Genomic DNA, 27,728 nt, shown 5'->3' on the forward strand with positions numbered 1-27,728 from the left:
TATAGAAATTGTAAGTTTCCTTCTCCCCAGTTTTTCAGCTCCTACCCCTGATTTAGATAATTACCCTAAAATTTGTGATTTATACTTGCTTGTAACCATTGAAGTCAAACCATATATGTTTGAGAGGTTCTTCCCAACCTCTTCTGGGCCCAGCTCCTGGACAATTAACGCCACCTGAATAACTGGTTAAGGGGCCACAGCCTCCATAAAGCGAACAGATTTTCCATCTGTGGGGACAGAGCCAGGAGTGCAGTTTCCAGGCTCTCGGCCTCATGTGGAAAGGTGCTGGCTTAGGTAGTAAATGGCCATCAGCTGTAATTGGATGGCCATCAGCTGTGGCTTGTTGGCTGTCAGCTGTAACCAGTGAGCCATTGCCCACTAATATAACTGCTGTGGCTACGCTAGCAGAAAAATGGGAGCTAGCAAGAAGATGGTGGCTGAGCCTGCAAGAGCAGAGTGCAGTTAGCATGGTGGATTGCAGCTAGCAAGTGAGGTTGGTTGGCAGAGAGAAGTGGTTGTGGATAGTGTGGCTCCTGCCTCCTGTGTCTCCAACCCAGCCGCCAGTGAGAGTATAGTAGTATGGCTCCCCTACCTATAGCTCCGTCGGTGTTCCTTTTTGGCCTCACCATGTCCTGCGTTCTTATGTGGGGAGTGGGAGCAGAGACCCCGCCAGACGCCTTGCATGACACCATCATATAGCCACCTCGTATCAATGGCTTTGAGCTCAGCTCTTTAAGCCATCACATTTACATTTATTAATTAAAACCTGTTTTTCCTCATTCAGGGGCTTTGGGGATATGGATGATACCCTAGCAAGATTACCAGTCCCAACCAAAGAAGCTAGCACAGCCTTCTAAGCAGATCTCGGTCTTACAGGTGGATCTTGACACCCCTTTCCCTCATCTGAGATCAGATAGGGTGAGAATTCTGTGAATCCCCCAATAGGTAGGGACAGCTTTACACCCCTGCCAAGCAGGAAGCAGATACAGAAGAAAAGACCCTCTGTCCCTCAACTTCCCATAGATATTTTATGGGGATCACGTCTCTCAAGGGGAAGACAAGGCAGGCAGTTAGAGATAGGCATCGGGTCTCTGCATTCCTGCATAATCCACAGAATGCGACCGCCCAAAAGACCTCCCCTCTCCACCCTAAACTTCCCCTTTTCACTATAATTATCTACCCTGTTGGGATGGAATCCCAGGAGAGCAGTTTCCAGGCTCTCGGCCTCACGTGGAAAGGAGCTGTCTAGGTTATTAGATGGCCATCAGCTCTAACCAGTTGGCCATTAGCCACTATTGTTTTGTATATAACTGCCGTGGCTACCTTAGCAAGCTGGATGGTGTGGATTGTGTGGATCCTACTTCCTGTGTCTCACCCGGCTGACAGCGAGACTGGTGCAGGAAGACCCCTTGTTGAGGTATTGGCAGATGTTTGCTTCTTGTGTCTCGACCAGCTGCCGTTGAGAATATAGTAGTATGAACCTCCTATCTGTGGTTTCATTGTTGTTCCTTTTCGGCCTCACTATATCCTGTGTTCACCTGTAGGGAGCTGAGACCCTGCATTACAACTGCTATGAAGAAACAAATGGGTACAAAATACCCAACTAGATTAAACTGGCCACTCACACCTGCACAGTAAATGCCACAACGACCTTCATTTCACCTGGGCCTCATGCCATCATTATAATATCATACATATGCCCAGACGTTCATTAAGAGCTTTATAACAGACTGAATTCTGGGAAGGAACATGCGCAGTTTAAAAAGATGAGGTAATATCCTCTTGTCAATCAGGTGTCAATCAAGTGGTCCCACTCCAGTAAGGAACAGCCCATTCTAGAGGAAAAAAGGGATACAAACTCCAAGTCCTCTCCAGTCAGCACCTCTTGAGCCCATCCTTTTGTTCAGGGCCTGCTCCAAACCCTTTGGAGTATACTTTTTCTCCTAATAATGCCAGCTTTGGGCCTTTGAGCCTTCCGGCCTTTTGAGCCTCTTGAGCCTTGCCTTTACGCGGGGCGGCTCCAAACCCTTTAGAGTGTACTTTCTTTTCTTATAATGGCCCTTGAGCCACTCTCTACTGCTTGGGTCCACTCCTATTTCTTTTGCGTGTACTATCCCTTCTAATAAACTACTCTTTCACCACTTTATTTCTCTATCTCCTTCAATTTGCTTGAGACGCCAAGAACCTGGACACCATGCCAAGGAGTGCCCACTCTCCGGTAACATTAATACTGGCTGCATATTAGAATTAACTGGGGTTGGGGGGAGGTTAAAAAATTCTTGTGTCCATGTTGCACCCTTGATAATCATCTGTTGGGGAGAGACCCAATCCTCAGTGTTTCCTAAATCTCCCTACGTGATGTCAATATGCTGAGTACAACTGCTTTAACAGATTACTGAAATTTCATGTATATTGAACTTAAAGACTAGCTTTAAAACAAAACAAAACAAAAAAACACTATTTCTATTAGAACAGCAGAATTCCCTTCTCAGCCACTTGAAATTTGGCTTTCATTACAGGAGTAAGTATCTTCCCATGGAGCAAGGATGTACAATTTGGCAGAACTAGAGCACAGGAAGAACCCCAAAAGACTTTATCTTTTCCCTGGGTTCATAGCAACCATTACACATGAATATGTTTATTTATCAGAATAACAAATGAGTGGTTCTGCAGCTCTGTTTTAGATTCACATGCACGATTCTCAGCATCTTCAAAGAAGGGCCTTTCAAAGACTCTAATACCTCAAACTCACTTTGTTCTCTACAAATAAATATAAGTTTTAGAAGGCAGAATTTTCAATGATGAAAATCAACAGGAGAATCATAAAAACAAACAAACAAACAAACAAACAGATATTTCAAGCAGGATAAGAGCTGGCAATTGAACTCCTTCCTTAGAAATAAAAAATGTGGGAATAAAGTATTCTTGGAATTCTATCACCATCCAAGAATCTTATATGTGTTGATAAAGCCAATAGTTTCATTGTTAGGTAATGGAGAGTCTGAGTTTTCTCTCCACCCAGGAAAGATTCCCCTGAATAAACGGAACTCAGGCTGCAGTCAGGTATCAACTAAATGAAACAGCCATCTCTTAATAGCTGAAGCAGGTGATGCTGAATAGCCCCAGGGGACAGACATAAGCTGAGAAGGAAAATTGGTTTATTTCAAGAAAGACATGGAATCACCCTCTAGGCTGACCCAAGTTGTTTCAGATGATGAGTGGCTATAAAGGTGACAAAACTTTATTGGCCTGAAAGAAATATAGAGAAAATAAATAAGCTTTGTTTGCTTCTTTGTAGGAAAAAAAAAATGTGTGCAGTGAATTTCCTCCCTAAGACTGGGGCATGTAGCCTGCTGTCAGTTTCCTGATATATCACCTACTGAGAAGCAAACACTACAGAGACATCTTAAACTATGCCTCTAAATTATCCTAAACGGAGGGCCTAAGAAATCATGCCAGGAAAGGAAATATCCTTTTCTTATACTTTTGGTGTCAGTTGCTTCTTAGTTCATCCTTGTTTCCTTCATTTTCCCCAATAATCCTTTGCTTTATTACTCTCCTTGCATATCTGACCATCCCACACAGGGTCCATTTTACCCCAAAATAGTCTTAATATTAAGCCTTGTGTGGGGACAGACTCCCAGAGAGTAGTTTCCAGGCTCTCGGCCTCACATGGAAAGGTGCTGGCTCAGGTAGTAGATGGTCATCAGCTGTGACTAGTTGGCCATCAACTGTTACCAGTTAGCCATTAGCCACTGATATAACTGCCGTGGCTAAGCTAGCAAGCGCGGATTGTGGGTTGTGGATTGCAGAGAGGCGGATTGCAGTTAACAAGTGAGGTTGGTTGGCAGAGACAAGTGGACGGTGGGTTGCAGATCGTGTGGTTCCTTCTTCCTGTGTCTCCAGCCCAGCCGCCAGTGAGACTATAGTGGTATGACTCCCCTATCTATGGCTCTGTGGGTGTTCCTGTTTGGCCTCACCAAGTTCTGTGTTCTTATGTGGAGAGTGGGACTAGAGACCCCACATGACACCCTGCATGACACCTTGTCACTTGGTTGGACATCATATCTCAACAGTTTAACTTGTTTTTAATTAGGCATTCTGAAACTTCTTGGGACTTTTCAGTATTAGTAACAAGCTTGTTTTGTATATGAGCAGGTTGTAGTAATACAATACATTTGCTGGAAAAGTAAACATGATATCTTTCATCTGTGTGAGAATTTAAACACTAAAATGAGATGCTTTAATTCCATATTATCCTTGGACTTTCTCTCCAAGGTTGTTCAATGTATTCCAAAGAAGTACAGGGAAAATTTTAAGTGTACTTTTCTGTTTGAATGTCAAAGACTCAAACTGCTTTGAGTGTGTTTGTGTTCAATTCACTGCACCAGCAATAGATTCTTGCACCCAAGAATCCATTTCTATGTACTAAGAAAATCCAGAGACTATTTTCTACGTTGAAAATTCATGGAAGGAATGGAAATACTGAAAAATGATTGGAATGTGATGATTTTATTATGGAAACAAAAATCTTCCTTTTAATTCAGTACTAATAATTGAAGTCATAAAGTATCTCAAGTATTTTAGTCTCATCACTGACACCATGGATTTCTGGGATTGCTAATTTGATTAGTAAAATAAATTATGCTTTGAATCATATAAAGAGAGAAAAAAGCCAATGGATTTGGGGATGCCACTTTTGCTGATGTAGTAACACCGTAGATATATTCCTTTTTATCCTTAACTTTGCAAAAATCCCGGGAAATGGAAATTGGTATGTGTTTACAATTTGAACTTAAATGTACCTCAATAAGAATGGTTAAATGTCTTTTCTTGAAATGATGTATTTATAGAGTTTGACACAAAGAAAAAATAGCTAAGGTTATACAACTCAGAAGAATCAAAAGATACTGCAGTAACACAAAATTGACTTTTAATGTTTACCAGTTCATTGTGTCTTACAGAAAATGAAAACATATATATATATATTTTTTTGTAATACAGATTGGTTCTTTTCCTCAGACTTGTACTCAGTAGGTATTAAATGCATTTAAATACTGATTTTCTTATAATTATGTGGCTTAATGACTTTTTGTATGTTTTATTTCTTTTGTTGTACATCATTGCTGCTCTGGCAGTAGCGAGCTATGATACAGTTAACTTCTCAACAAAACTGTCAGTTATCCATGGATCATTCTCAATGCATTCTATGCTGAAAATTGATAGTAATTCCTTTTTAATCCTCCCATTCTTAGTGGTCAGCTACACCATGAGACCACCATATTCTTTGGAGCACTGAAATCAAGAAACCCAGTATGGCTGCCAGCAACCAAATTGGAATCTCCTTTGAGTCTACTTCTAATTGCCACAATAATAAGCAACTATATTACTGCATAAAATAAAACTTTATCAGGTACCGGCCCCCTTTCTATGAGAGAAAGTTTAAATTTACAAATACCATATTTGACTAAAAATTACTGTGATAAAATATGGCAGCAGTCATTAAAAGATGGCGTCCAGTGTTAATGTGATAAATTTGTTTCCATTCCTATTCTTTTTATATGAATCATTTCTTCTTATTGTTTGTGTTTTCAAATGTAGGTTTCTTGGTGAAACTTGCAGATAAATTTTGTTCCTTATATGTGCCACAAGTGTTAAATAATTATGGACAAAATAGTCAAAATAAGATTTCTTAACCTAGACTCCCATCTTACCCCTCTGATACTCTTGAAACCCAAATCTGAGGAGCAATTTCTGAATTAGCCAGAATTGTGCTGACTTTCTGTTAGTAAACCTTTTATTTTTCTGACATCCTCAGTGAGATATTTTGGGGAATGAAGTAAGAAAATAGACATTTGGTGGAAAAATGGCAAAATGATAACATTAAAAAAATCCTTATTCAAGTAGAAGTCCAAAGGGGTGTCAGGATTATCATCCTTTAGGGGAACATAAAAATTCTGCCTGGCAGTATTCATTTTTTTTTTGTTTCTTTTTTTTTTTTTTTTTTTTTTACAAGCATGGAAAAATGGTGTGCAATCAGTATAGATTTTAATCAGCTAACAGTCAGTCCAGAGATTTTGATCAGCACCAATTCCTATACTAGTAAGTATTCAAAAGTTAAGAAATGCTACTATACTTAACATTATAAAGGTAGAGTTCTGTAGCAATAACTGAAAATTATACATCTGCTTCAAAAGAAATTTGTTCCCACTTGCATTTCCAATAAAATTCTTGTAACGTGGGTAATAATTGTTCAAGTATGGGCTTCCTCCAATGAGCTAACCCCCATATTTGAGGTGTTAAGAGTCACTCTTTTGGAGATAGTCCCCTCTTTAAATAATATATTCATCTTACTCTAGACCATTCAGGTGTTTTTAATTTAAAAGTTTGAGTTCTATTTGTATCAACAGTGTTGGAATTAAATCTCACAATCTCTTTGGATTTATATTTTTGTATAATTTGCATATCTAACCTAATGTAAAAATGTGCATGCATACATTGTCATCTTTTAATATTAAAGCATCTAAAAATTTCCAGATATGCTTTTGATAAAAGAAGCGATCTACTTTTATTTACAATATTTTGTCTAGATAATGTATGAATATAGTTATGGTTTCATCAGCTTCCAATTTGTTCTATACTTTCCACACATGTAACTCTACATTTAGAAAGTAAATTTATTAGAATTATTACAGAGCTTTAAATGCAACCACAATCAATTCAGGAAACAGATTTATTTACTCATGTTCATGGGAGGAAAAGCTACATAAAAACATTCATGAAAGCAAACCAGCTATGTCATACTTGGATTATTATACTAAATCCCATTTATTAGACCTTATTGTGAAACAATGGGAAACCATGAAATGTAATTTGAATACAAATATTGGTCCCTGTGGGGTCTCAAGAGTCATAAAAATATAGGAAAACAGAGGTTTATTTAAGATTGAAGCTGCTAATGTGAAAAGTTGTTTTTCTGAAGCTGGACTCACCTTTTCACTTACTGAAGATTTTAGTGTAAACTCTTTGATGACAGCTTCAGTGTTTCCTTTATGCCTAGTGATGTCCAGCAAAGAAAGTGACATCATTGACCACATTTTCCATATAGAGGAAGGTTTAGAACTACTTTGTTGACTTTTTCCCCCAAACACAGGCACCAGTTGGGCTTTCTAGTGTATATACAAATAGGAAAAATAAGAATTTGATAGTTGGGACTTTATTTCTTGGTTAGGCAAGTATGTAGTTCTTCATTTTTTTTTAATGATTTAAATTTTTCAATGTAATGTAAATAAGAAGGAAATATTAAATAGTTTAAAGTTATTTTTATAGGACAATACAATTTTGTAGGCTAACATAAAATCAAGCTGCTAAATTTTACAATTTTTCTGTCCAGCAGTTTATCTATATAACTGCCCTGAGTAGATGCTAAATGCAGCTTAGCAAATGACCCTTAGAATTTAAATATAATTCAGTAAAGCTACTCCAAAGATAAAACAATTCTTTTTAAACATGTGTAATTTTAATTAGAAGGTAAGAGTCTCTCATTGGTTAAATATTATCTGCTTATTTACATTTCATACTTCATATAAATGGGGTTATTAAGGAGTTTTAACTGTGCTTGTTACTATGCATTGGAGTCCATATGAAATTTTTTTTTTTTTTTTTTTTTTGGTCAAAAAGGCAGGATTTTAAAGAGTAAAATATTCTATTGGCGACTTGAAATATTAACTTTTAGAAAAGAGTAGATTATTTTCTTGTGAAACTGAGTTTTGTGCAATCTCTCAGAATCTGTTTACGTAAAGAAGCCTGTATTTCAAATCTGTTGTTCTAATTTGTTTGCTGTAGTGCATTTCAAAATTGTACAAATGTGTAAAATTTGTGCTTGTGGAAGCTGCTGCTCTGAGTAGCTTTACTTCCCTTAATTTAATCCTAGCAATCCTCAAACTATTGCATGCCCCGTTCATGAAAGGATACTTCGTTGGGATGATGTAGCCTAAACAGTTTGGCTTTAAAGGCTCCTTATGTAGCACTTCCCTTAAAATTATATTAATTTAAAATATATATTGAATGATAGCTTTACAAAAACAAATTAATGAATTGATCTTTATGAAAATGACTCTTTACAGTAAGTAAAAAACGGTTATCACAGTTTTGGTAACTTGCATGAGTTCGTACTGAAAAAAACCTTTCACATGTTCTCAATGACTTTAAACCGGACGTGCTCTAGAGGGCACGCTCAGTTGTATGCTCTGAAGCAGTAGACACCATACAGCTTATGCTTTTTATCTGGGAAACCCACGAAGCGCACCGCAGCCTCAGTGGGACTGCAGCGCCTTCTTGGCCTAGAGATAGGGTAGCGGACACTGCCATCCGCCAACCAGCCCGCATCACAGCGGTCATATCCCAGAAGTTTCCAAGCAGCGAATATCTGGCCCACTTTTGCAATCTGAGCACCATCATTGAGACAAGCTTGCACCGCTTCATCATAGGTCAGCTTAGTGGGGTGGATCAGGTAGTAAAAACGGCCTGCGGGAGAGAAGGAGAGAAAGTCAATAGGCTTGTCTGTGACTGAGCCACATAGGTATGGAAAGAGCCCAAAACGGAAGTGTTTTTCAATGAAGCGGGATATAGAGCAATGTCTGCAAAGTTTTGGGAACATAGGCTCTTCAATCAAATGTAGTGCCCCTAGGTCGCTCTCCCTTAAATTTCTTGTTTTTTTCTTTTTTCCTTTTTCTTGCCGGGTAATACGTGTTCAGACATGCTCTTTTATAGCTTTAAAAAAGAAAAAGGGAAATGACAGATGCAATTTCTGTTAGCTAATTAGTGACTAAAAGGGCCCTTCTGTGCACCAGGGAAGACAGAATTCCATGTTAAAAGCCAAGAGCTATTTAAATTCTAGCTGTAGCAAGACTGAACCCCAGCACAAGTTTCTGGAGAGGCAAAATTTGAATGTGAAAGGATCAAAAAACATTCCTGACATAAAAAGTCCATTTAAAAAACATCAAAAGCTCTCAAGTCCTTTTCATTACAGGTATCAATAAGACATTATTCTTATTAAAAGACTACAGTATGAAAATGCAAAAAATACAGGAAGTCACTTGCCATAAATAATACAGGCTCACAATGTGAACATAGTCTGTTCACTCACTAGCAAAAAGGATGATTTTTTTTTTTTCAATTTTCTTCTGTGAAAGCCCTGATACCTAACTTCCCCCCCACCCATGAGAAAGTCCACTTATTGGATAGTGTTAATTACTGAGATCCCTTCAATATATATTAAATATGCATAAAATGTATAAAATATTGTATCAACTGACTGAAATGATACTGAAGTGACTGAAGATTTTCTCAGACTTTCATTTTTAAGTAATATATAATGTCTTGTCTGATGACACATTGTAATGTGATATCCCCCTGCACTTCATTAAATATAGATTACTGAAGTATAAATTAATGCTTGCCAGTTGTTTCTAGACTAAGATGATGTGATTTGGAGAAAGGGTAGAAGCCTTTGGAACATCAGCTAGAGGGTTAATTCTATCATCTATCCCAAAGGTTGGCAAACTACAGCACATGAGTCAAATGAAGTATTATCAGAACATAGCCACACCCATGCATTTAATATTGTCTATGGCTGCTTTTGTGGTACTACTTACAAAGCTACATTAATTGAGTAGTTGCAACAGAGACCATATGGTCCACAAAACCAAAACTAGTTACTATCTGGCCCTTTACAGAAAGTTTGTTGATCCCTGATCCCTCGCTATTTTTTCCAAAGCATGTCACCAGGGAACTGAAATAAAAAGTGATGGGGCCAGGGTTTGCTTCATGTATGTGCAACGTGTGCAGTACACAAAATCCCATGATTGGTTTAATGCCCTGCTGTCACCATCTTAAAATTCTCAGTAAGTTTTGAACAAGGAGTCTACATTTGCATTTTGTACTAGGCCCCACAAATTATGTGCTTGTTCTGAATGGAAGAAGGTAGGGTCGGGACTTATGTTGAATGCAACAAATCAGTCATCAACATTGAGGCAACTTGGATCTCTTTTCTTCTGCTTTTACCACCAATGTTATTTCTACTTATTTTTCTTGCAAAACTCTATCTTGAGCTTTGCTGATCATCTATGAATATATTGACATTGTAATTTAGAGAAAGAGAATGTGACACAGAAGCCACCTCTATGCCAGTTGGGAGATCTATAGCCTAGGGAGGACATACAGTGGCAGCATCATCTTTGGCAATAAGAAATAAATCCCAGACAACATCACAGTTTAAGCTATTTCATAATAACAATTGCAATAAAACCTAGGAATAGTAGAAATATGCACTTTTGCTTGACTTATGTAGATTTAAAAAATGACATTAAAGAAATTTTTATGTCTTTGCTAACTGGAACAATATGTGAAAGCTTTCTTTTTTAAGTAGATGTAATTAAAAGTCAAGTCTAGTGGCATAGAACATATTGGTCTTTGGCATAGGAAAGAAAGCAGAACAGTTAATATCTTACCATTGAAGTTAGATGTAAAACAGAACACATCATATCTGCTTTTATCTTTATCCCAAAACCCATAGTTCCTGACACCAGGCACTGTGTTCTGGCCTCCGCAGGGCTCTCTTGGTTTGGTGATGGGGTATTGCACAGAGCCATCGCTGAGCCAGCCGGCGTTGCACCAGTCCAGCCCTCCCCTCCAGGCATCATACAGCTGGTCGAAGGAGGCAATCACAGCATCCTGGTCCAGGCAAGCCTGCTGTGCCTCGTGGAAATTGAGATTGTAGCGCCCCAGTCGTGGAAAGTAAGGGAATACCACACCTGTACAAAGGAGAAAGCATGAGATCGGTAGTGACACAAAAAGTAACAACTATGAGCAAATCACACTTCACTGGTGAAAAACATAAAAGAATCTTCATTAGATGAAGTAGTAGTTTTTGGTCAACTTATAATGGCTTCTCATGGTCCCTTTCCCCTTCAAACAGCCTCTTAGATCTGAGCATTTTGCAATTGGCTATGTGGTATGACTTCAGTAATTTACATCTTTTGCTGAGAATTCAACTCGACCCTTAAAATTCTCCTTTCTGAAATGATTCAGTGCAGATTATATTTTCCAAATAGCCCTCCTTGAGAATTTATCATCTGCTACTGGTTACTAACCCTAAAATGGGTTACCATTAAGCCCCATTTTACCTGGGAAAAAGTCATTATTGAATATTAGGAGTGGTAGGGGATGTAGAAATAGGGCTGGGAGAGAAGGTATTTATCAAAATTTGCAATTTTTTTTTTCTTAGTAATTAGTCTTATGTAATTAGTTTTATATAATCTTTTACATGTGTAAACAACTGTTAAATTATTCAAATGTAGATATATACCTCCTTTTACAGGTACTCCTAAAAACTTTCGGATAAGTAACTTTCACTTAGAAGGCTTCTAATGCAAAGAAAACCAAGAGTGAATCCTTTGCATATCTAACAAAAACCTAATTAAGCAGTCTTATTTCATTTTAATAAGACAATTCTTTACTGCGAGGTACACCTGCATAAAAAGCATCATGGCTATCTTATCTAGTTCAATTTTTACTTAATCTTTTTATTTATTTTTTTCTGTTCTTGAACAATGCAACTAAAACAAGGACTTTCATTTAAATTTTTCCAATATTGTTTTTCAGCTTCCATATTCATATATTACAAACTGAAACTAACCTTTTAAAAACGTTTTTATTGCAGATAGAAGTGAAAAGCAAAACAAAATCCTTTCCGAAGCTTGTCCTATACATGGTAGGTACAGAATAGACATCTATTGATTAAGTTAATTCCAAAGAATTAAGTTAAATATTTGAAAGGGCAAAACCCTTAGGAAATGTAAAATGGTGTGATTCGGCACTTGACTTTGCCTGGGAAAGTGCATTCGTTTTCCAAAAGCATTCTTTTTGGTCAAATAATCATGGGAGGTTATTGAGCTGTCTCAGAGCCTTCTGCACAATCTCTTTAAGGGATGAGGATGACATTAGAAAGCACGTTGTGCCATTTCCTAAACTTGAGGAATGAACACGGTGTCAAAATGTCTCCTCCCATAGTTGCTAAAAGACAATTAATTTAGAGTGATTATTCAAAGCCTTACCAGGGATTTTTTAGAATGTAATTAGAAATGATTAATATTTTAGCATGTGGAATATAAACACTTGTCCCACTGACACAATAATTTGGTGAATTATATCACATGTGCTATTTTTATGAGCCTGCAGACTCTATTCAAAGTGAATGTACAATTTACTAATAGTGTAACCAGTACACAGGAAATGTTTTCTTTTTTAAGTTGTCCTGGAAGACTCTACAAAAAGACATTTCAATAGCCTAAATCAAGTTGCGTCCACCGAAGGCTTCTGCAGAACACGTTTGTCCCTCTAGGGCAGTCCAGCTGGCACTGTCCACTATGGGCAGAGATCCAGGAAGGTTTCCTGATCTCATCCTGCCTTCTCAGGTTCCTGGCTGAGGGATCTGTAAGCTGAATCGGAGCCAAAAGGAAGGAGGAAAAGACTCTCTGGGTTGCCGCTGCCTCCTGCAGTGATGATGGCAGGGAAGCCTGGAGATGGCTCTATCTAAGAGCTCTGCCCAGGCATCCAGCTAAGAAACCAGTCAGTGCTGGGAGGGAACTGCTAGCTACAGTTTACCCTGTCCTCTCGTGCCTTTCATCCTCTTTCCTCAGCAACCCCAGGAATGTCGCTGAAAGGGAAAGTATTTAATTTATACAGTAGAGATTTCCTTGGCAGCTAAAACTCAAGTGATAGAAAATCTCAAAGTATCTCAATGTGGAGAGAGAAGGAAACCATTTGGGTTGAATTCCATTTCCCAAATGGCTCAAGATGGTCACAGTGGACAATGTAGAATATTTTAATTTATAATAATTTTAAAGACCAAGACTGTCTTTCAGGTTAAAATTCACTGCAACCTAGATTTGGTGGACTCTCGTGGGCGTTAGGAAAATGTTGTCATTAGTAATTTGTCCCTGATTAATCACTGAATGTTACTGAAATATGACTGATTTCATTCTATATCGAGTGTAATGTATTTTTTTAGAGTTCCTTTCAAATTTAACATAATTTCATGCAACCATTTCTTAAAGTTAAAGTGAAATCCTATATTAAAATTTTACTATTTTTCAATTGTAAGAATAAATGGTCACCTTATAGTTATATTAACTTAAAGATTTACATAAAATTTAGTTACTGTTTGATGATGCTGAAAAGAATACATTCCAAGTACATTAAGGCCAATTTCTATGTCTTAGCCAAAGTTTTAAAAGCTTCATTTTAACAATCAGATGTTTTTAACAAGAAAGCAGGGATATTTCTGGAACTACATGTTTGTTAGTGTTTTATTTATTTACTTATTTTCTTCCAGCTAGTTAACATTAATTAATATCAAAGACTATGACTGCAGAAACTTTCTTGGCTCTGTGGAAAAATGTGCAATTCCTACAGCTGAGTTATGGAGCAATGGTGATTGCTTTCATCCAGCATTACAAAAAAAAAGAAAAGTTAAACTTTCATGGGTGAGAAAGACGGGTATATAGATATTTTTCAAGTATAATTATTTCATGCTTACATGTCCAAATATAATAAAAAGCTCTTTACTTTTCTAGGAAGTGCTGGTATGCCTCACTACAAAGGGGATTAATAAGGATGATGCATCATATGGAAAAGAATAATATCAAATGATGTGAGTAGTTTAGTTAAAATGTGTTTTGAAAACATTCTTTAAGATTTATAATTACACAGTCTAATTCATCGTAGTTGTTGGCAAATATCAATTTATTAGACATAGGAAAGGTTTTCATACCATGGTACATATAAAAACTAAATTTCAATAACTCCATAAAGTAAATCTTTTTAGTAATAAAAAGGCAGATACCATACAGCCTAATTTTACCTTCTTCAGGGACTCTCATAGTACCTGGTGGTGCTGTGAACATATCTGAAATTATTTTTCTATTTCTGAAAGTTCTCAGACTATGTGTTTATGCATTCGGCCTCATTTTCACCAATGTTCATAGATATTAATTTGAATCAATAAAAACTGAAAGCACAAGGTGGCATGCGATCAGGAATCAAGAACTGTAACTAAGAGATGAGAAGGTCACAAAAATGCACCTTATGACATCGTGTAATTTATAAATCTCCATACATGTGATGGGATTCTATGGGATTCAGAAGGTTAAATATTCAGTGATGTGCTAGTAGACCAAACATATTTTTCCAAAGGCCCAAATCTGTTCTAGGATGTGAAAGGAATTTCCAGCAAACACACACCTATAGTTGATGTGCATAAAGAAGGAAAGTATTCTATCAATGCAGCCAAAGTTCATTCTTCAGTATAAAGAAACACGGACATTCATGAATGTAAGATGTTTTGAGAAACATGAAAACCTAAGGAGAGGAGTTTCCCTCCTGGCGGGGCATATAGAGGGTGGGCTTTGGGCTGAAGGGACACAGGATGGCAAGGACACTTTTTATTGTTTAGCTGTGTATACGTTTTTGTTCTTGAAGCTACTGAATGTATTACACATATAAGAAATAAAATCCCTCCCCAATGCCTTGACCATTTAGTATTCAATGTCTCAGAGACTATATAGACCATTAAAAACAATTGCTTCTTTACAAGAATATTTAAATAAATCTGGAGGTTCCTTTTTTGTTAAATTCAGTTTTCGTGGTTAGTTTACAGAATACAATTACATGTATTTCAGTTAGCAGATGTCCTTTCCAAAACTTGCCATTATTTTGAAACTGAGATAATTTTAGAAGTATAATAAAAAAAAGCATCCATTCTGAATTTCTCAGTAACCATGTAATGAGATTTAAATTTTGAATAGCATAAAGAGCAGTTTCTGAATATTATTAATTCAGTTCCACTGCACATTTCTCCTACTTGCAAATTGCTTCAATTTTGCATTTAACCATTATCTGTACATTTCAAATATGAAAGCTGGAATCATAGACAGACTACAAAATACAAAAGAATAGAGAAACATGCTATGCACGGACTTTTGGCTTCTCACACCATCACTATGGTAACCACTAGACATTTCCCGTCATGCAATGAAAGACCAATGATTATCATTTCTAAGTTCGACATGATTTATAGATACTCACCTTGTAAATCTAATGCTACCACAGCAGTATCATCTTCTAATCCTTCAATCACCTCACACTTATATCTCCCATAATCCTCCAGGGTGAGGTCTGTGATCACCAGAGAAGCATCATTATCACTGCCTCCCTTCAGAAACACTCTACCCTGGTAGCCGCCATAGGCTTTCTTGTGGTATCCCATGGAAACAAAAACGTCCACTTCCTTGAGGTAATCTGAAGTTAGCTTGGTCCACTTAATTCGAATTTTGTGGGTTCCTGAGCCAAATGCTGTAGGGTCTCGATAAAATTTACATGGCAGTGTAACATTGCCACCTCTGTGGGAAAACACCTTGGCTTGTTCTGCTTCCACGAGTAGATGGGGGCCATTTTCTGCTGTAATTAAAAAACAAAAAATAGCTATTAATATTCTTTTAAACTTTTTAATATAATGAATATGCTACTTTTACAGAATATATGACAAACAGTAGCATTGGGTGATAGGCTCTTCTGCATTGTTGGACATTAATCTCTTTTGAACGACCTGAAAATATACCTGTAATACCTAGAGGGAATCTATAAAGTAGCCATGTCTTTAAAGCCACTGAAAAAAGGAATGGTGTGCATTATAATTATTAAGAAATATTAGAATAAGACATCATAGTCATCTGAAGTTTGATGATGTTATAATAAATTTTATTTTATTTTTTACATTTAAATATCAAAAATGAAGAAATATGTCCAAGAAAAGTGACAAGAGTACCATGAATATTTCATCAATATAAACCAAAAAATTTCAAGGTAGGTAAATTTCTCCCTTCCTAGATGGACTTTCTAATATAATAAATCTGTATTATATTTATTGAGAAAGAATAAAACAATATGATTAACTTTAATTATACTCTTTTGGGCAAATAACTTAAAATATCTTCACATTTATGGCCTCTATTGAAATATACACCTGTGATTAAAAGGCCATTCTGGAACATTTTAAGAAACATATATTTTACTTTTATACAAAGGCTAGATATCAGAAAGGTATTTTTAGACGATGCTTTAAAAAAAACCCTCCAGATTTTCCAATATAATCCTCAAAATTGAATGTTAAAAGTGTATCCAAAGTTATTTTCTGATTAACCAGATAATTATTTCTTTATTCCCTTAAATCTCCTTCTACTTCCTCTCTCTTTGCTTCCTGCTATATATTATTTTACAGTTATCTTATCACTTCCACCTTTCCTTTCCTTGCCCTTTTGTTGTCCTCCTCCCTCCTCCAAGGACTTTATAGCCTTCCAGAAAGCACCGCAGTATTCCAAGCTTGCCAAGTCAGCAGGGCTGCCATTCTCTAGAGAGACAGATGTTATTTTCAGATCTTGGCTTTCTCTGGGGTTTCCCCTGGTTAGCTCATTGTGCTTTTGACCTTGACAAGGTTTCTTAAGGATGCGCAAGATTTGAAAATGAGAAAGTGACATAAGAACTCTCGGACACAAGCACCTTGTCATCCATACACAGCTTTCAAAGGCTGCCAAAGCCACCTTTCATGCAGCCCTTCCTGCCTTAGGCAGGTAGGTACTAAATAAACCTTGGCCCTGAATCATTTAAGACACACAAGTCATCAAGAAGAATAGCCACTCACCGCCAGACAGATTTAATGGCATATGTAGGAGTCAGATTTTAAAATAAAAAGTGTCCGAAAATATAGCGGTTCTATTTTTATCATACAGCAATCAGAATTATGTAATATTGGAAGAGAAACATAATTTCATGTATAAGTCAGCCCCAGTCCTCAGAAACTGAAAAGTTTAACAAAGCCATCAATGCCCCCACTTTGAATAGATTAAAAAAAAAAAAAAAAGAGGATAGTGGCTTAATTAAAATGAATCACAAATCCAACTCATTCAACTTTTTCTTTAGATTCTACTTTTTATCTTCTTATTTAGGGGCATAGAATGGGAAGAAATGAAAAGTAAATCTATCCAATTCCACCCTACATAATTTCCCCTACAATATGCTCAATGACTGCATCCAAGTTCTACCTAAATCTCTCTAGTGTCTTTTTTCAGGGAAAAAGGAAAAGGTGCTGTTGACTGAGTTTTTGCTCAGTTATACCTGAAGGCCATAGGAAACATCTCCTACCCAGATCCCTGGGACAATACTTGGGAGCTGGGCCTTCCCATGCCAGTCCTGAGTTTAGACATGACACAGAACTACAAGAGGTTGCAGTTTCATTATTATTATTTCAAGCTTTTTAAAGTCAAAACTAATGTCCAAATGCACTGTGATGGTTACAGTATTTATAGGAACAAGGGCTTTAATGTGATAGAGACATTGTTCTAACCTCACCATTTACTGGCTTTAGGGCCTTGAAGTTGCGTAACCTCTAAATCCCAATTTTCTTATATGTGAATTAGGGGCAGTAATAGCTACTAAATGTAATAGACCTAATAGACACACAAAGCACTTAAAATAATGGCTGACCTAATGTAAGTGTCCACTCACTGCTAACCCTTCCGACTGTGGAGATTTTCCACCGTATTTCTCAAATATGCTACTGCCTGATACTGGACATAGTTTTGGCATATTAACCTTCCAGAGTTTCACTAACAAAGTTTTGAACCATGTGGAGTGAAAAAATATATAAAATGCCACCTATGTTATATAGGAAACTTGGAAATTATTGTGTGGTTTAGCATAATCATAAGGTATTCCAGAATGAATACCAGGTCTGAGTGTTTTATAAATTGAAGAGTTAAAGCAAAGATTAAAACTCTTGTACAAAGGACTGAGACTCCTAATTTTTTTCCTGTGGTTAACTGTTAAACATCTTGTTGTATTTTAGAAGTATAAGCGTCTGATTTTTTAAGTACCATTTACTTTTACTTCAGCATTGTGAGTAGATGATGACTTATGTGATATAATATTGAGAATTGAGCAGACACTAAATGTCCACTGGCTTCCCACAAAATACTTTTTCTAACAAGCCTGCCAGAATGTGTAAGTTTATGCCGTTCTTATTATTTTGGTGGCTAGGGTATTGAGGCAATAGGTGCCAAAAGTCATTGGCTGAAATTCAAAGAACCCTAAGATGTGTAACATGTAACATGGAATGACTGAGGACCTTTAATGTTCATTAACCTAAACCCCCAACATGGCCTTGAGAACAAAGTATTCTGTTAGTCTGCTTGTTTTTAGAAGATTCATACTCCAGATTATAGAGCACTGAGCATTGATGGCAGGAGTGGCCTGTTGCAGAATAGGTAAGATGTAGCATGAACACTGGCCAGTGAGTCAGGAGCTCTGGGTTCCATTGGAGGCTCTACGTGGGTTTAGCTGCTTGAGTGAAGGTCTATGCCATGAGACCCTTGAGCTTAACATTCATATCAGGCTCACTGTGGCAGGTGGTCATGATCAGGATCAGCCAGGACACATATTAAGCTGGAGAGGGGAGAAGGTGGGCACAAAGAGCAGGAAAGGGAATGGAGAGTGCTGATAACAAACTTTGTATAGTCTTGCCTGGAGTGAGTCTTGAAACTCTTCATTGCATGCAAACACCTGGATCGATTTGAAATTAATGTTTAAATCAAAACTGTTGGATCAACAGGCAGTAAATGCAAAAGTTAAGACTAAACATTGATCATCAGAATGAGTATTGCTTGTTTTCCTTTTTTTTTTCTTTTAAATGGAAAGAATAAATAAAACTAGGCAGCATACATGTGCTCATTTTGGGGGGCGGTCTGAATTTTTTAAAGGTTCAATTTGTAACTTACAGAAATTTTCTATCTCTGTTAGTGAATGCCAATGACAGTGACTTGAAAGATTTGATGTCCTTCAAAGACCACAATTGTCTCCAGGGGAAACAGCAGGGCCTTGTTATTATTTCACAAATTCTGCTGTGAAATCCAGAGGACATCATTTAGTTTCAACAAATTATGAAAGCAATGGCATGACCAACCATCTGATATTTGTACTGCTATGTAAGTTAGATGAAGTCATTTAAACGATAGGAAAAAACAATTAGTGGCTGAAAAAAATTTGGAAATATGATATTGGCCTATTACCTATATGCTTAGTTCTATTAAAAAAAAAGTCATGTTTTTTTGTTGTTGTTTTTTGTTTTGCTGTTGCTTACCAGAAAAATAGAGGTGACAGAAAAAAAGAGAAGGTGATACAGATCAAAGTTTGTCTTTTAAAAATAAATTGTGGACTGTGCAAAGTAATCAGTCTTGGTGTTGGTTACTTTCTCTCTGGTGTGTAGATGAAGTAGCCTATAAACTTCTGGACTTCCTAGATCAACAAAATGTAAAAACAACAAAAAACTGGGGAATGTATTTAATATGGCTAACTAAATGCTAATGAAGGAATTAAAAATATTACCCTCCCAAGAAAAAAACTATCACTATCACTGGAATATTTTTTTGTTGTAGTTAAATATACACAACATAAAATTTGCTCTTTTGACCATTTTTAAGTGTACAATTCAGTGGCATTAATTACTTTCACAATGTCATGCTACCACTACCGTTATCTATTTTCAAAAATGTTCATTGCTCCAAAGAGAAAGCTCATTCCTCTCTGACATTCCAAACTGGTAGGGACAGACTCAGTTGTCAGCTCTATGATGAGTCATTTGAAAAAAAAAAAAAAAATTGCACAGATTTTAAAAATAGTTCCTTATTTGGGTGACATCTGTTATCACTTTCGTGGGTTTGGATGTGTAAGACTAACACTTTGGAAGCTGTTACCTTCTTAGCGTAGCCAAACCTGCCCTAGGATGAGCAACCAGGATGCATTTGCATCCTTATTGCTGTGCTTACGACAGTCTGCTGTAAGCAGTCATTCTGTCTCCCTCCTCCAAGCCTTGTTCACACTGTTTCTCCGGCATCAACATGGTGCCTGGATTCCGTAAGTGTCAGTTGACTGAAATGGACTAGAGCTGCCTAGAGCCTGTGCTTAGCTAGGCAGTAGACATGGCTACCTGTTATTTGCTTTGTACAATCATATAGCTTTATAAAAACATATATATATATATATATATATATATATATATATATATATATATATATATATTAAAGACAACATTTAAGCAGAATACATAATTTAGACATTGGTCTCTCATTGTACCTTACAGATTACATTTGACTAGGATAAATAGTTTGGGAAACAAATATGGAGTATATTACTCCTTAACCTTTAACTGTTTGTCATGACTTTGTTTCCCTCAGGTTGGAGTGAATCTAATTTTTTCTGAAGTTGCTCACCTGGAGTCAGAAGCTCCCATTGTTTGGTCATGATTCTGATGTGAATGGTCATCTTCCTATCAGAAACGTTTACAAGGTTCCTCTCTCTTCACTGTCCCAGCTGCCCCCCAGCCCAATCCCCTCCAGCCTTTACTGTCCTGTCAGAGGGCTGATCACTTTTAATTTGTCAGAGACAGCTTTAGTTTCCTCCCCAGCTATTCCTGAATGCAAAGGACTGAGCTTCTCCTCTATGACCCAACGCTTCAGGAAGGCGCCCGCTGAAGAGGGCAGGAGAGAAGCTCTAGAGAATCCATTTTGCCCTCTGCTCTCAACTACTTGATGTGAGTTTCAACCCTCTTGGAGTTGTCTCTAGCCCATCTTTGCTTTCATCTGTCTTTCAAACTCTGCCCTAAGGGTATGTGTGCTTCTTACCACTTGGGTAAATTCAGACGAAATCAGTATATATGCATAAACTAAACCTGAAAAGATTCACAAGAAACACAAGAAACTAATAACCTTGCTAACCTGTGCAAAGGTGAGTTGGATGTCTGGGTAGAGGAATCTTGGGAAATTTTCACTGTGTATAGTGGCAGATTTTTAAGATTTTAAACCATGTGACTGTATCACCTATGCACAAACTAAATAAAAATGGTATGAACATAAATTAAATAGTTGAGGGAATTTAACAAATAAACCCAAAAATCTTATCTGAAGTATCTCTGGAAAAGATACTAAAGAAGTTGGCAGCCAAGACTGCAATAAATTGTTATAACTGAGGGGTTATATTTTTACAGAAGACCTATTGTTCTGTTAATAAAAATGCTATTTTTAAACATGTCTTTAAAATATGAAAGTTTATCTCATTTTCCCAATTTCTTAAAGATACTGTTGCCAAACACCCTGACTGTTGTTTACTTTTGAATTGTAAAGGAAAAGCCCAATGCTAAAAACAGGACAAATGAAGGTTGCTCTTTACTATAAAGGGTTCACTGCTGTTTCTCACCACCTGTAATCCTGCCTTTTGGTCTCACAGGCTACAAGCATTTATTCCTCCCCCCCCCCCCCACTCCCTCTCTCTAACCACCTTATAGTCTTTGTGCCCTGCTGGTTCCTATCAATCTACAGCTGAACCAAATTGCCTAGAATTGGGTTTTTACAATTTCCCTAAGTGGCATGTGTCCTTTCTGCATCATCTGATCTAACGAGCCATGGAGCACCCTCCTAGGTATTGACCATACCCATCTCCCTTCCTTGCCTTAAGTTAAATTGATTTTCTAATGGGAAACTGCCCAACACCAAAATGTTGTATTGTTTTGGATGATTCTGACCATGACTGCATACCGTGTTATTGTCATACCCAAGTTTCATTATTGAAAAGTAAGGATAAATCTCTTTTTAGAGCCTGGAGGCTGATCTATGGCATTATTTAAAAAAAATGTTTTATTTTTTTCAGGTAGAGTGGAACTTTTTCTCCCCAAAGGATATCTTAGACAAACCTTTGCTATATAAGTCTGCTAACAGGTGAATTTCTCAGCTTAAAATGTGCATCAAGAGCCCCCTGAGCGCTCTAGGGGGTCAACTGAACATTTAAAAATCACTGTTCTGAGGTATAAATCTGATATTCTGTTAATGTCCTGAAAAAATATTCAGTCTCTTCTTAACTCTTTTCTTCATCTTTATATTTCTACCAGGAAGAAGTAAAGTGTGATGAAGGAGTTTAGCTCTGTTCTGCTGACTGAGTTCTTTGTGAGTTTTTATTTTACCGCATTCCTTATTATTTTGTCTATTTTCTCAACACTTAGAGCTTATTGGTTAAGCAAATGGACCATGCGTCTTACACTGTGTCACTTAACCTCTCTGTGCCTCAGTTTCCTCATCAGTAAAATAGAGTTAAGCCACCTTCTTCCCAGGGGTCTGGTGAGGGTTAAATGAGTTAATATGTTGAGAACTTCCTCAAGCCTGGCATACGTTCAGTGCCCAGTAAAAGTTGGTTCTTACTAAAGAATAGTTACTGAGTGTCCAAAGTGTGCCAGGTATGCAAACCAGCTTCTATCTTCTATATCACCTTTCCTCTGCTTTTTCAGAAGGCAGTTCCTAGAAAGTACTGGTTCTTGACAAATTCACATCTCATTAATTTTTGATGATTCACTTAAACCAGTGGTTCTTAGTAGGACAGGTGTGCATTTCAGGACCACCAACTTAGAAGCCTTTTCAGAAAAGAGAAATCTATTTGTAGCTATATAATCCAATTTCGTTCTGCCACCTCCTCAATTTCATGGGGGTTCCAGGCAGTCATCATTTGGGGACAGGGGTGGGGAATGTGTTTATCCACAGCTACCATCCCACCCCTAGCTCCCTCCTCTAACTCCCCTAAAGAATCACCATGGTGGCCTATTGGAAAAGGTTCTCTGAGGTGGAAGACAGAAATTTTTTTTTTATAGTGATTTGTTTTCTGAAATGTAATTATATCAATTGAATGGAATAAAATGGGGGCCAATTTACCCACTGCTTCATTTAAACGGTCTCAAGAAAAGGCTTGGATGGAGGCTGTATGATTCCAGTATGAGTTAGGAACACAAGAACTGGTCAGCCTAAGTTTGAATCTCAGCTTTACCACTTAATAATCATGACCTGGGGCAAGCTACTGAAGCTCTCTCCACTTCAGCGAGGATAACCACCTTTATACAGTGTTGTGGGGAGGAGAAGGTGAGGAGACACAGGTCATGTACTTTCTATTGTGCATCACACACAGCAAATGGTTTTAACTGTTAACATTAATATATTAATATTATTGCCATTGGTAAATCAGATACAACTGGTCCCAGAACTAGAGACCATCGTAGTATCTTTGTCAACTCAGAGTTGCCTGCTTTGGTTAATGATTTTCAGAATTTAAATTTATCCATGCTACCAAAGATTTATGGATAAAAAATAGCATTCAATTCCTATTATTTTAGACTTAGAACTGAAAATGGGTTATCACATTTATAAAGAGATTAAAGAACACATTACATGAATATAAACTGGACAATAAAATTTGAACATTTTACTAATATGATGAATGAGTTTCTTAATATAAAAATACTTTTCAGGATTTTAACTGTAATAGAGGCTTGTCTCAAAGGATATTGGGAAATCAAAACATTAGCATGAGTGATTCTTCATTAGGCTGTAATTAACCACACAGCCCTTAATTATAGGTAATGTCTTTACGTGGTAAAGGGGTAGATCTCAAATCTATTTGTCTCCACTCAAACCACTTCCACTTTATGGTGAAATATAAGGTCAAGTTATCTGTAATTTGCAGAAAGGTCACTGTTGGTATTATACACTAATATGGTTAATGTCTTCACTTAGTATAAAAGACATCAAGATAGTACTGCTACAGATTTAATCTTGAAGGCAAAAGGGATCTTGTGATTCTTTACTTAATAAACAATCATGAAGTGATATGCTACAACGTGCCAAGTATTAAGTTTAGTGCTGGGAAAAAAAAAAAAATAAAAGAAAGATAATTCAAACACAAATGCCCATGTGGGCAAGGATGAGGGAGTAAAGAGAGCACCACAGTCCTGAGAACAACAGGAAGTGCAGAGGACCGTACCATTGCTGGCAGCACATGCACCATTCTAAAGCAGGTACCAGTTCCCACTGATGTTTTCCAGTGGGAATGCAGGCTGAAAAATATCACAGCGTTGGATATTTCAACAGACTCTAGAAATGCAGTTTTTAATGCAAAAATCTGCAATTTGAAAATGTTTGCAGCTAATTTAGACTTACAATAAAACATTATATGAGAAAAAAAAAAATGACCACACATCAGGGATGAGAATTTAGACTCTAGGAAGTATTTGCATGTGAGAACCTTACATCGTTCTTTTCCCCACCAGTTAGTGCTGTGGGTCTCCAAATCTCAGACCAAGGCCATTTCCTTGCCTCTATCTACATTTCTTTCTTTCTGCTTTCCCAGGTTATCTCACCTAGTTCCATAATATAAATATCACTTACATGCTGATGATTCCCAAATTTTCTAGCAGTGTGCTTTTTCCTGAACATCATAGTAGTAAATCCTACTGGTTATATATTGGGTGTCAAATAGACAACTTGAGTCCCCTTCCTCTGCGCAAACCTGTTCTCCCTATCTTCCTCAGTTTAGTTTATGCCTCCATCATCCATTCATTTGTTCCAGCCAAAATCTAAGAGGTGTGTTTGAAGTGTTGCAATCTACCAGCAAGCAAGTATTGCTATCTCTACCTCCACTTTGATTTTTTTAAATAGGTTCATCTCCAGCCATCTCAACACTGCTTCCATCCTGGTGCAAACCACCACAATTTCTCATCTACTTCAAGACCCTCCTAAAAATCTTCTCACCTTTACTCTTGGCCCACCATGACCCACTGTTCACGTGGTCTTTTGTTCATGTAAAACATATTATGTCACTCCCTTGCTCAACACCTTAACCATTTTTAAGTGCTTTTAGAATGAATTCTGAACTCTGTACTCTAAACCAAGTTTAAAATACTAAGTTCTCACTCCTGCATACTCTTCTAATCACATCTTAAACCACATCTCTCCACTGCCAGGCTAAAGTTTTTTCAGCTTCTTTCAGATTTAAAAACACCATGTTTATTTCCAAGTCAGAGAATTTGCACTTTCTACTCTTTCTACCTGGAATGTTCTGTCCCTGGCTTTTGATGTGACTGGCTCTTGCTCACTGCTCCGATCACAGCTTACAGCCCTTCCCAACTCCCTCTAAAGAGATTCATCCCATAGCCTGCTAGGGGCTCTCAATACTTTTATATTTATTATTTGTTTTTATTCAATTATGTATGCAGGTCAAATAAATAGTTATAAGAAAAGTGGCTGAAGGTTAAGTAGCTTGGTTTTGGAGTATACTTTGACTTTGATATACTGTGAGCAGTCTGCTAAAACTGTTTATCTTCTTAAAATAAGTATTCTGTTCACATGGAAAAATCTCAATGAAGTATTAACCATCTAATCAGCTTTTCAATATTTTAAGCTAATTAAGACCCTTGGTTAATGATTGTGTGATTGAAAAAAACAAAAAAGGGAAGACATAAAAATAATCATATGTAGACTTTGGAGGTTTAAAATCGGTCACCATAGTTTATGACATTTTTCAAGAGAAAGTAAGAATTGTTCATAACCCACATTATACTACGGGGAAAAAAAAAGTTTAAAAAGTGTACCTCTCTATTATTAAAAAACAAAATAAAAACAAAAACAAAAAGAGGGAAAAATAGGTTAAAGTGTTCATTATTTTTTACTAACATTATTATCCACAGATCATAAATCCATTGTTAAAAAATGTAGTTACATAGCTAAGAAAATAAGAAATTTATGTGATGTGTATTGTAATTTATAAGGAAACCTGCTTATCTTTAATGTGCATGTCTTTTGTCTCACCTGTGCTTTTAACTACCATTCAATAACTCTGAGCCAATAGACAAATGTTATTTCCAACGCTTTCCAGAAATAAGGCAAAGCAAGGAGGCAAAACAACCACCATTTCATTACAAACAGAATCATCTATAAGTGGAAATCTCACTTCAACGATGTTTTCAATGGTGTTATTTTAAACTTACTATCGTTAGAAACAAGATAGGACTTTCCTTTTTCCACCTCCTTCATCTAATCTACACACTTGACTGTAGTAAATGCTTTGTTCTAACATACTTTGTTAATTTTATATATGATGGACGATGGCCTTTCTGAGCTTTTATCAATAATATCCTCATCCTTTTTGAGTAAGCAGTGTTTGAAAAAGGTAAGGAGATTTCTTGTTTAATTTATGTTGTTTAATACACTTCACAGCATAATCCTGGAGCACGTAAAACATACTATTCAGAGCTTAAACATGTGGTTATTGGTTACTGAGTAAATACTGACGTCAAATAAGCAACATATTTAATCAAAACACAACTAAAATGGCTACCATTTGTACTGACTGCTTGATAATCATTTTTGAGGGCACACATGGTTAGCGCTATTAATTGTGGCAATACAAAATACACAAAATATTTTTGAAGTAATTTCATAGAGCTTTTAGATTTCTTATGCTTTCAATGTTTTCAATTTGAAATAAAAATATTTCTATAACAAAGATTTCCACCTCTTGGGTATTACCACTGTTAATCTCTTAATTGAATAATCTAACTTCTTAGGATTTTGGTAGATATTTGTATGCTAAAAGACTCTCCTAAAACAGAAATGTTCCACTTTACATTTAAGATAAAGAACCAAGCCATAAAGAAATCTATTCTTTTTTGATATCTGGTAAAGCCAGAGAAATAAAGCATGTTGAAATTACTTTAACATTAAGCCTCTTAGCAATAGGTCAGTGCTTCAACTGAGTCAACTTTGATTCTTGCAAAGTTGCACGGGAAAGGCTTCTCTGTTTAATGAATTTTTCTGGATATTTGGGAAAGTTTCCAAATAATCACTGGCTTCCTGCATAATGTGCTGATTTCAGCACCCAGGATGAACACAAAACACCAATGGCTGTTTGTAGGGAGCCGGAGCATTAAGGGTTAAGAAAATGTAACTTCAAGCAGAGGTTGGGAGGATCGCTAAGGGGAACTCCGATAAGCATAAAGAACAAACAGACACCTGCTACCCTGGGAATGGGAAAATATCTGAAGGTCTAAGAACAGTCAGGGCCAAACTTTGAGAAAACATAACTAATCTGTACTTGCTGCCTCAGCCGCTTTATGTAACCTTCTTGTTTTTGTGTGTATAAAAGAAAGCTGAAAAATAAAGTAGGCGCTGCAGTCTAATTAGAACTGCTCGCCCTCCCGATCCCATCTTTGTCTCTTGTCTATTTTTTTTCTCAATCCTCACTCCCCACTTCAGGAACCGTTCGTCTCGTCGGCAGGCTCCGACAAGTGGCGCCCGAACAGGGACCCGAATACTGGGGAATCAGTGAAGGACACCGCTTGCAAATGAGACGCGTCGAATAAGGTTGGTGAAAGCGGTGAGATACCATAGTCGGGAGTAAAATAAAATGGGACAGGGGAACAGTAAAAGGCTGTTTACCCACATATTAAGGAGCATGCTAAAAACTAGAGGAATTAAAACCAGTGAAGCACAGTTGCTTCGATTCTTAGAGTTTGTAATACAAATATGTCCCTGGTTCCCAGAAGAAGGGACTTTAAACTTAGAAACTTGGGAAAAGGTGAGAGAGCATTTGCAGGGATATTATGATGCTCATGGACCCTCTGAAGTACCAGTAGACACTTTTTCCTTATGGAATTTGGTTAGGGATGTGATCGATCCTAGACATAAAGGAATCAGATACTCTAAAAATGATCAACCCAAACTAGATCCCCCTTGGAAGCAGAGGTGCAA

At 37.0% G+C, this 27,728-nt stretch overlaps 1 protein-coding gene across 3 annotated transcripts in view; it reads right to left on the minus strand.

Annotated features, from left to right (window-relative positions):
• Positions 1-4,911: 4,911 nt before the first annotated feature.
• The window catches only part of HAPLN1 (hyaluronan and proteoglycan link protein 1), a 66,461-nt gene continuing 43,644 nt past the window's right edge, over positions 4,912-27,728 (minus strand). For all 3 annotated transcript variants that reach the window (XM_019746357.3, XM_019746358.3, XM_074328761.2), the window contains exons 3-5: positions 15,148-15,519; positions 10,512-10,814; positions 4,912-8,526 (exon numbers count right to left, since the gene is read on the minus strand). In XM_019746357.3, the coding sequence (XP_019601916.1) occupies positions 8,237-8,526; positions 10,512-10,814; positions 15,148-15,519 (965 nt within the window). In that variant the 3' untranslated portion in view covers positions 4,912-8,236. The remainder of the gene's footprint in view (positions 8,527-10,511; positions 10,815-15,147; positions 15,520-27,728) is intronic.

This window comes from Rhinolophus sinicus, chromosome 3 (assembly GCF_057876585.1).
Source record: "Rhinolophus sinicus isolate RSI-liver-muscle chromosome 3, RSI-T2T, whole genome shotgun sequence".
Classification (NCBI taxonomy): domain Eukaryota; kingdom Metazoa; phylum Chordata; class Mammalia; order Chiroptera; family Rhinolophidae; genus Rhinolophus; species Rhinolophus sinicus.